The 11,202-nt window shown below is 40.1% G+C and overlaps 1 protein-coding gene across 2 annotated transcripts in view; it reads right to left on the minus strand.

Moving 5' to 3' along the window:
- The window catches only part of LOC141146702 (NHL-repeat-containing protein 4-like), a 37,736-nt gene extending 29,760 nt beyond the window's left edge, over positions 1–7,976 (minus strand). Inside the window, exon 1 of one of the 2 annotated variants that reach the window (XM_073633408.1) lies at positions 7,850–7,952. In XM_073633408.1, the coding sequence (XP_073489509.1) occupies positions 7,850–7,878 (29 nt within the window). In that variant the 5' untranslated portion in view covers positions 7,879–7,952. Of the gene's footprint in view, positions 1–7,849 lie in introns of both variants that reach the window. The other variant, XM_073633317.1, reaches the window with a different exon arrangement.
- Positions 7,977–11,202: the final 3,226 nt, after the last annotated feature.

The raw sequence follows: 11,202 nt of genomic DNA on the forward strand, positions 1-11,202 counted from the left end.
CTGAAAAAAAACAAAACAGTAAACTGCAGCCAGGTGGGTGGTGGCTTGTTACCATGAACTGAGATGAAAGTATACTATGGTTTAATCATTGCCTGCTAGTTTATTACATGATGATTTCCTCCGGAGAGGCACACTACTAATAGGTCCTCAGACTGTACTGCAGCTTTAAAATGACACTGTCACACCATCCATCACATTGGTAAACAGTCTACACATCATGCATGTCACGCACACAACAGGACAATTCTGGGAATCGATCTGCGATGGATACCATCTGTCAGGGGTTGTGCTTTTACCATGTACAAAGAAAACATTTAACACATATATTAAACATGCTTCTTCAAAATTAAAAGGGCAAGAAAAACCCAGTATAAAGGAAGGTATACATACACTGAGCAAAATTGTAAACGCAACACTTTTGTGTTTGCCCCTATTTATCATGAGCTAAACTCTAAGATCTACGACTTTTTCTATGTACACAAAAGGCCTATTTCTCTCAAATATTGTTCACAAATCTGTCTAAATCTGTGTTAGTGAGCACTTCTTCTTTGCCGAGATAATCCATCCACCTCACAGGTGTGGCATATCCAGATGCTGATTAGACAGCATGATTATTGCACAGGCGTGCCTTAGGCTGGCCACAATAAAAGGCCACTCTAAAATGTGCAGTTTTATCACACAGAACAATGCCACAGATGTTGCAAGTTTTGAGGGAGCGTGCAGTTGACATGCTGACCGCAGGAATGTCCACCAGAGCTGTTGCCCTTAAATTGAATGTTCATTTCTCTACCATAAGCCGTCTCCAAAGGTGTTTCAGAGAATTTGGCAGTACATCCAACCGGCCTCACAACCGCAGACCACGTGTAACCACATCAGCCTAGGACCTCCACATCAAGCATCTTCACCTCCAAGATTGTCTGAGACCAGCCACCCGGACAGCTGCTGCAACAATCAGTTTGCATAACCAAAGAATTTCTGCACAAACTGTCAGAAACCGTCACAGGGAAGCTCATCTGCATCCAGCCTAGGACCTCCACATCAAGCATCTTCACCTCCAAGATCGTCTGAGACCAGCCACCCGGACAGCTGCTGCAACAATCAGTTTACATAACCAAAGAATTTCTGCACAAACTGTCAGAAACCGTCTCAGGAAAGCTCATCTGCATGCTCGTTGTCTTCATCAGGGTCTTGACCTGACTGCAGTTCGTTGTCGTAACTGACTTGAGTGGGCAATTGCTCACATTCGATGGCATCTGGCACTTTAGAGATGTGTTCTCTTCATGGATTAATCCCGGTTTTCCCTGTACAGGGCAGATGGCAGAGAGCGTGTATAGCGTTGTGTGGGTGAGCAGTTTGCTGATGTCAATGTTGTGGATCGAGTGGCCCATGGTGGCGGTGGGGTTATGGTATGGGCAAGTTTATGCTATGGACAATGAACACAAGTGCATTTTATAGATGGCATTTTGAATGCACAGATATCGTGACGAGATCCTGAGGCCCACTGTTGTGCCATTCATCCACGACCATCACCTCATGTTGCAGCATGATAATGCACGGCCCCATGTTGCAAGGATCTGTATACAATTCCTGGAAGCTGAAAACATACCAGTTCTTGTATGGTAAGCATACTCACTGGACATGTCGACCATTGAGCATGTTTGGGATGCTCTGGATTGGCGTATACGGCAGCGTGTTCCAGTTCCTGCCAATATCCAGCAACTTTGCACAGCCATCGAAGAGGAATGGACCAACATCCCACAGGCCACAATCAAAAACCTGATCAACTCAATGCAAAGGAGATGTGCTGCATTTCATGAGGCAAATGGTGGTCACACCAGATACTGACTGGTTTTCGGACCTCCAGGGACCCCCCCCCCCCATGCAGTAAAACTGCACATTTTAGAGTGGCCTTTTATTGTGACCAGCCTAAGGCACACCTGTGCAATAATCATGCTGTCTAATCAGCATCTGGATATGCCACACCTGTAAGGTGGATGGATTATCTTGGCAAAGGAGAAGTGCTCACTAACACAGATTTAGATAGATTTGTGAATAATATTTGAGAGAAATAGGCCTTTTGTGTACATAGAAAAAGTCGTAGATCTTAGATTTCAGCTCATGATAAATAGGGGCAAACACAAAAGTATTGCGTTTATAATTTTGCTCAGTGTAGAAATAAGTCAGAATCCATCTTCACTGGATTAGTTGCTATGGGTTTCTGCACTTTTAATTTCAGTAAATCCATAACATTTTATGCAAAAAAAGAACCATTAATGGCATCATTATGTCAGATAAAGGCATACACATTTCATTTTCGTTTTTGTTTGGGCAAATATTCCTTCTCACAAGTCACACAACCGAGACCTGAGACAGAATAAAAGTTTAGCTCCCATAACATAAAGGACACCTTTTCTGTTTTACTTTTATACAAGACGTGCCTGGGAGGGATGGTCATTAATGAATAGCAGCTGATTAAGCAAGGTTGTTTTTTTTGTTTTTTTTTTCTTTTGGTCCTTCCTTTTTTATATATAGTTTATTTTTTAGTGAGTTCAACAATTCCTCATTTTAAACAATATCTTCCTTCCTTAATCCATAATTCATATTAATTCAGTTTCTTGGGCAAACACAAATGATTTGCTGATGTTCCTATAACTATCTCCATCACCAAAGATTCAAATTGCCTATATATATTAATTATTTATGATTACTACATCTTAAGTTTAAACCGTCAAATATTGCCCAAAATCATGCTAAGCTACTCCTTTACTACATGGATCTGAGTATAAAGATTGAAGGTCAATGTTATGAGGCCTGCCTTTTACTTTTCTGTGAACCAGATATCAGTTTATTTTAAATATTGGCACTATGAAGCACAACTTTGGGGTTGGAAACAGAACAGACAGTACATCACTAATTGGTCAGCCCTATAAAGTAAATCACAATACTCTATCGTAATAATCAATGCAATGAGTAATGTGTATTATCGGGTGTTAACAGTTACTGTTTTTTTGAAAATCATGTTTCAACAGCCCTAAGTATATAAAAATATTAATAATATTAATTATCCTTCTAATATAGAATGGGCCCTTTGGGCGCATCCACAGTAATTCCAATGGCCGTGGCTTCCAGTAATTAAATAAAGGTTCAGCAGGACTAAGTTTAGCAGCAAGGGGCTATTTGCTCACTTTTAGGAGCAGGCAAAGTAATCATCCATGCCACAGCTCCGAATAATTTAATTTAAGTTCTGCCCTCTTCTTCTTTATCAGTCCCCCCGTGGAACGTCAATTTGTGGCAGAACAAATAATTTCTCTGCCTGGTCCTAAAAATGAGTAAATAGCTCTCTCTCTATCCCCAGCTATATCTCTATCCTGTTGCTGAACTAAGGGGCCCTGGGCACTGGTATAGTTAGGGAGTTAGGGGGGTGCATCTGCACACTGGGGATGCTGGCTGGCCATCCAACACCTTTATCATTATTTCTCTCTTTTTTGTGTTGCTGTCAGACAGGCAGAGGTAGCGACTAAGGGGGGGGGGGGGGGGGGGTGTGGTCCTCTCCGGCAGGCTGTAGGAGCTCCACAATTTCTAATGGCGCTCCTATCGCTGAAGTCAAGGGGATTCAGATGATTGTAATATAAAATGCACAAGTATCTGGAAGGTCCATGTTTTGGTGAGGCCATATCATGACATAAAGTACACCATAAAACCAAAAGACACCCCAAGTAACTCTGGGAAAAAAATTGAAAAGCACATATCAGGGGACAGATACAAGAAAATTTCCAAATCACTTACTATTCCTTGTTATACATTTAAATAATTAACAAGAGACCTATGACTACTTTGCTGGAGAGTCAGTGCATACAGTTGTCCTAGCACTTTTGCCATCGGCAGCTTTATTGGAGAGCGGCTAAAGAAAGGCACTGTTAACAGAAGCCTACATGATATCTTGCATACAGTTTTCCAGGAGGCATGTGGTGATTCTGAATTATGCTGGAAAAAGGTTCTATAGTCTGATGAGACTGAATTTTGTCCTTTTGACCATGAGACCAAACAATTAAGTTTGGTGTAAACCAAAAGCTGCACATCATTATAAATACACTGGGGTTGATTTACTAAAACTGGAGAGTGCAAAATCTGGTGCAGCTCTGCATAGAAACCAATCAGCTTCCAGGATTTTAGTCAAAGCTTAAGTGAACAAGCTGAAGTTAGAAGTTGATTGGCTACCATGCACAGCTGCACCAGATTTTGCACTCTCCAGTTTTAGTAAATCAACCCCATCATCACCAATAATGAAGGACGTTGGTGGGGGTATCATGCTCTGGGGATGTTATGGCAATAAGACATAAAAACTTTAATTGGGGTGGACAGTTTTCATAGACACTCTATTTTTAGTTTATTTTTTTCAGTGCAAACAAGGTTTTTTTTTTATTGGTAAGGCATTCTTACAAAAATTGTTTTATGCCCCCATAACAAAACAAAAAGTATATAGTTTGAATAGTGATAGCTTTAAAACAACTTGCATAAAAAGTACAGATTTTCTATCATTTGGTCTAGTTAACTCTGGTACAGAGCTTTTATTTGAAAAAAAGGCTTTTTTTTTAATTGTTGATTTTTTTTTTTTGCTACAAAACAAAGCAACAAAATCAAATAAAAGAAAAAAAAAAGGTTTACATATTAATGGTAACTGGTTTAATACAAACAGATTTTCTAAAAAAAAAAAAGTTTTGTTTTTACATCCTACTAAGATAATTTTAACTGACATTAAATGTCAAAGGACATCCCTCTAGGACATCCCTCTGATCGTCACAGGAAAGAACAAGTGTAAACACAATGTAACAGCAATACAACAGTTATACTATTGATGCCTGCAAATGCTGTGTGCCTACATCATTAAAGGAAAGGTTCACCTTTTGAAACATGTTACATGTTCCACCCGTATGTAAGGTGTAACATGTTCCAGTAGCTGCAGCCTCTGTTGAAAAGCTGAACTTATCCTTTGAAACAGAAGCAGCTGTAGCTGTTTCGCAGATACAGATCAAAAACCCGCTGCCAAATGACAGATGGCCATGCTAGGGGTGAAAGACTTAGGCAGGCCATACACGGTTCGAGTCTCGGCTGGTTCAGCAGGAGATTCGAACCGTGTATGGGCAGGCTGAATGTACCAAGTTGATTGATTGATCAACTTGGGTACAACCAGCATGTCAGGTTTTACCTGCGATTTTTGCTACTGGTTGCTATAGCCGCCAGCAGTAATCACTGTCTTCTCTCACCGGGCATGGTTTCCTCCGCCCTCCCCTGGAAGAAAACAATGGCCCAATGGGAGGGATTCCCGCATCAACACTGTCTGGCATTCTAGCAGTTTTATTATCATTATTATACAGGATTTATATAGCACTTTACAATCTAAAGTGGATTCACCTTATATGGGACGGAGTGTATATTCAAGTGTGTCAAGGGCAATGTGATGTCTAAATACAACCCTGTCTTATCAAGTCTTATCAAAAGTGTACATCATCATTTGTAAACAGGTCCACATCAAAAAACAGATTAGGGGAGGTGCTAATTGGTCTGTCCACAACTGCCATTTTTCTGACTGCACCTGTCTATGGACTGAACTGCCAGACCTGCAATACTATTGTACCATGCTGCAGACAGTGGACAGTGTTCTACTGCAAGTGTTAGCAAGCAGCTACATTTTCTGGGTCTGAGAAAAGTATACATGCCTTATACAGTCAAGTAATGTTACCACTTGGATTAGGTAGGCAGAAATTGGTGATGGACAGCAATCAATGGGTGCCAATCAATGGGTGGTGTCAGTATGCATGCCTCACCACTTTTTGAGATGGGAAGAAGGGACACCTATTAGCAGAAATATGTAGGTATAGGACACGCCTCCCCTGTCACACCCCCTCTAAAGGAGAAATATAAATAAATATATAAATGTGTTGATGGGGGAATCAAGCTAATTTTTTCCCTGCAACCATGGGTTGAAAGAAATTTGCTCCGTGTATGGCTGGCCTTAGATGATCACTTTGCCCTAGGACAATGATGGCGAACCTTGGCACGCCAGATGTTTTGGAACTACATTTCCCATGATGCTCTGTAGTGTAGTTGAGCATCATGGGAAATGTAGTTCCAAAACATCTGGCGTGCCAAAGTTTGCCATCACTGCCCTAGGAACTCAACTGAATACACTGATAGCTGTCTATCGGTTTTTGGGTTTAGAACTTTCAGAGTCATGAATCCAGAACAAGGATGGAACAAGTAAAATGGTGGCAAAGCTTGGAACCCTGACCAATGCACTTGCTCCAGGTCAGTGGCTCAAAGTATTAGGGATGTTACATACAAGCAAGGCATTTAGCATTTTCAGAGGTAAGTGACGGTAGTATAATTGTCTTCACAAGGTATGGACATTTAAATGCCTGGCCAGATGAGTGGAGGGGGGGGGGGGGGGGAGGCTGGGTTAGATGGTAAATTTAGAGGAGGGATGGTGGGGAGATAGTTTTACAGCAATGTTACTTACATTACAATGTTTTGTCAAACATCAGCAGCTAAGTTCTCGTCTCCTTCTCTACCCACTCCCATTAGCTCACATATAAAGATATCAGCAAAACATGTATAGGGCAGAGGTGTCTAGCATGGGGGCTGTGGTTAACAGCCTGGCTTCACCTTCTCTATACTGTGTGAGAAACAAGATGGCAACTGCAAGTGGAGACATACCTGGGTATTTATTCACTGAATTGAATTGAGTTGTTAATAAACTGAGTTGTTCATATTTTCAGTAGTTTCTGTAGAGACTGCGAAGGGAAAGAGTTGCTTTTCAATTTTGCATGACGTTTTGTAAAAGACGGAGAATACATTTAACCATCAAGACTTCCACAGTATTTCTTAATTTGTAATTTTCTTTTCCACCAATGTGCACAGTATAAACATAGCATATGGTCAGCATTGAAGTCGTTTTTCTCAGTCCATTAACTAGACTAAAGGCATCAGTTACACATGGCTGCATACATAAGAGGTATACATGTAATACCACTCAGATTTTATTTGGAAACTGAACCTAGATATATGTTTACAGTCCTCTTCAGTAGTGAGCCACATCTTCATTTAATGAGATCATCCAGTATTCAGCACTTTCATAAATAATTACAGGTGACAGTTCCTAAAAACCACGAGCCTTTAATGCATGCTTTGTCAAGTGACTTTGTTGTATTGGATTAAGCGTTTAATCAAACTTTGCATTATCTCTTTGTATAGTGGATTTTCTTTTATTTGGATTCCCACAAGAACAATTAGAGTTTGTGGCTAGGAAAACAGAACCTGCTCAGCCTGCTTCTCCCGCAACTCATACAAGATGTAGGGGACTGAAAAATGATGGATAAGATATAATTGTTTTTTTGGTTCACACAGAGACACTTTAAACTGGAAAACACAGCAATCACTAAAAAATTATGCAAAATGTATTCTTTTGTTTAATTTCCATATTAAGCAATTATTTTAGCTAATCTTCATATCAAAGACTTAATGTACAATCAGTTCAGTGTATAAGGGAGATAATATTTTTTAAAATCATCTCTGGTTATGTCAGTTTACAATCAGTGGGAAACAAAAGGTCTCTGAATTACACAGAAACCTAGCACAGAACCATAAAAAAGTATTTTTTCTGTACAGAAAAGCAGGAAAAATCTATATCTACACACAAAGGATCAACTGTAAAACAGGTGTGTTCAGCACATTGAAAGCCAGACTATTGCTTGTGTCAGATGGGTTTCTCCTTTCCATACAGGCGTATGAAAATGCAAAACCCACTTAAAGCAGATCAAACACACGTCAGAAGGAGGTCAAATGTACTTACACATGTATTCTGAATGCTATCAAAAGCATCTCAAGCTGATGTCAAACCGAGGCATCAACACAAGCCCAAAACTTGTATGTCGTTTCAAATATTTATTGCAGTTATTTATGGCTGTACATTATGAAGTGTCACCTGTGTCTGTTGATTCATCCACATTTCACACCAATGATCTTCTTTCAATTCAAATTTCCTCTTCCTGTATTCTTAAAAAATTGTCATGAGAATATGATGCATTGATATGCACAGATAATAAGATCAGTCAGGATGCGAGGGGAATTTTTAGTAGATGAATGATTAGGGTTAGAGCATCTGTCAAGTTTCTATTGCATGAAGGGATACATCCAAGAGGTGATGGGACTTCAATACTCATTAATCCAGAGTATTAAAGGGGAAATGACAGTCATTCAAAGAGCTTACTGACTCTGGTTGGGTGGCTAACATGTAACCAGGCCTACATATTATTGGAACATTACTTATTACTTATAAAGGAGTCCAAAACAGCTTTAATGATTCATAAATCATCCAGCATGTTTTGGGGACAAAACATGCTCACTTTCATCAGGGCATAATTCTGTCCCATCTGATTCCTTTGTAAACAGTAAAGCTGACCGTAGATGGATCGAAAATCGGACCAGCCAAATTTTGATCCATCTATGGCTGTTCCCACTTGAGAAAAGTTGATTTAATAATTGGCTTCTCTCAAACAGGAATGTTGAAAAAGTTTCATGCGATCAGCATGTAGGTAGGTGCAGTCTACTTTCTCCACGGCAGGTGGCACTATTCGTAATGGCACTGCAGTTGAGGAAGGAAGTCAGAAGGAACATGGTTACTCTATGATTTCCTGGGTCACTGGGGAAGCGATCAGATTGGATGCTGCCGCCCCATGTGACCCTGGCGATCATCTTGGCAGAGTGTTTTCAACCTCCCTGGCGGTATGATTATTTCAGATTTTTGCGTCTCAAAGCGGTACAATTATTTTGCATAGAAATTTGGCGTTCTATATTGTAGGCCTGTAATTCTGAGCAATAACACACCTAAATCTGTCCACCAAGAGTCTAGTAGATATCCCGGGTATGATGAAGTTTGAAATACAAAATCATAAATTATAATATAATAAATAAATATAAATAATTAAACAAAATAATAATAATATAATATAAAATTAATTTCCCCACGATTCACTATCGCTCAACTCAAGTGTTCTAATTTACTATCGCTGTTTTCTAGCTGGTCTAAAGCCACTTTTGATGTAAAGGGACACTTTTTGGTTGCTATGGACAATCTCAAGTTTCCAGGCAGAAAGAACAGTATATATAATATAAAACTGCATACAGAGCATTGGACAAAGCATTGGGGACAAAAGTGATGTGAAATGTAAGATTACAGTTCTGTAAGTGTTATGATTTTTTAATTTTTTGAATTTGCCGCCAGGCTCCACCCCCGTGCGTTGCGACGCTTGCAGGGAACGGAGACTGGCACAGAGAGGCTTCGAGCGGAGGACAGAGCCCACAGACACGGCGGGGGGACATCGCAGGATCCTGGGGACAAGGTAAGTATACCGCACCAGGATCCTGCAATGCAATCCCGAGTGTGGCTCGGGGTTACCGCTAATGGTACTGAAATTTAACCCCGAGCCACACTCGGGAATAGGGCTACGGCCCTGTCTCCCAGGTTTGGTGCGCTTTTGGTGAGTTGGTAGAATAGGAACAAGTACCTGTGAGAGACAGTACTAGCGCTAGGGAAAGGTTCATGAAGAGGAAGAAAAGCGAAGGGTCGCCTCTCTTCTGGACACCCCCCCCCCTGACGGGGCATGAGATGGCCAGGCCTTGTTCTGCTCCCTATCTACAGAAGCTGTCAGTCAGGTGGGAATCTGCTTCTTCATGTTGGAAACCATGAGTGCACCCGGTTGGGGAGCTTGACTACTGGGTTAGTGTTGAACTGTCGCTGCATTACTTCAATACAAGTTTGCATTGCCCCTGACTGTAAATTATTACCACCGAACACGCTCCACCCCCTCCTACAAGCGCATGCAGCCAACTGACTTCAGATCAGTGTATTCTGACAGCAAAGGAGTTCCTACTGTCAGAATACAATAGCACAGCAGGGAGGATTCTTCCATACACCTTGCTTGTATGGATAAGGGATAACTTTTTTTTTTGTTTTTTATCAGCCTGCTGAAAAAAAAAAAAAAAAAAGAAAGAAAGATTCATCAATGGCTAAATTAAGTTTAAGGTTTCTGCCTCCTTGAGTCAGTTTAAATACTTGTAAACATTATTGAGCCCTGATTAAAGGGGAACATGTTTTGCCTCCAAAATGTTTTAACGGTTTTGTGAATCATTAAAGCTGTTTTGGACTCCTTTAATGATTTAGTCTGGTGTGCCTTCTGTTGGTTTAAGCTCTGAGGTTTCTATTGCTGTCTGTGTCCCCTTTGGGGATGTTTTCCCTCACTTCATATTCTACTAGCAATCAAAACTTTCAGAGGTTCTTACTGTTCCCCATTCTCTCCAAAACCACAGAAAATAATGTTTTTGTTAGAGTTGCGCTTCAAACCACTCCTCAAACAAAGCACAAAAGTAGAGCCAAGCTGGTTTAGAAGCCAATTTACCTACCATTATGGGGCATGGATATAACATGGCCTTCCTAAGTAGCAAATTGCCTGTGTGTTGACTGGATTGTTAGTTTTTGCATATACCGGTATGTTCAGTCATTGGATTAACATATGTGGTATACAGTAACAAATTATTGTACTAAAGTTTTTAATTGTATACTCTTTTTAGGAATATGCAACCTCCGCATTCCTGATGAAGCAACTCTTTTCTGCAAAATGCATGTAGAGTTATAATATCCTACTTTGGGAATTGATAACTTTTTTTTGGATCAAAACTTTTTTTATTGACAAGAATAATGGGTAACTGGGTTACAGTAGGGGGATAAACATATTTCCCCACAGTTGGATTGTGCACAAAATAAAACATGTACATACATATAATGCAGTTACCTAGTGTTAGGCACATACAACCTTGTTTTTTGTAGAACTTAGAACAAACCAAACTAAAAAAAAGAAAAAAAAGGGAAAACTTTTAAAATAATAGGAAAATAAGATAAAATAAAATAGAATATTATAAGGAATAAGCTCCTTCCTCCAGTCTTGTCTATGGGCCTTTTTGCCACATAAGTTACCATCTGCACAGCGTATGCATTATAGGAGAGGCCTCAATCTCAGGAGGAGGTCTTATCAATAACATTAGAGTCTATAACTGCAGCAGTCTATCCATTATTAGTTGAGGGGGAGCAAGGTTGGGGTTGTCCAACCAGTTTGGTAATTGTAACTTGGTGTGAAATTAAATTGTGGG

The sequence above is a fragment of the Aquarana catesbeiana genome, linkage group LG01 (genome assembly GCF_042186555.1).
Source record: "Aquarana catesbeiana isolate 2022-GZ linkage group LG01, ASM4218655v1, whole genome shotgun sequence".
NCBI classification, from domain to species: domain Eukaryota; kingdom Metazoa; phylum Chordata; class Amphibia; order Anura; family Ranidae; genus Aquarana; species Aquarana catesbeiana.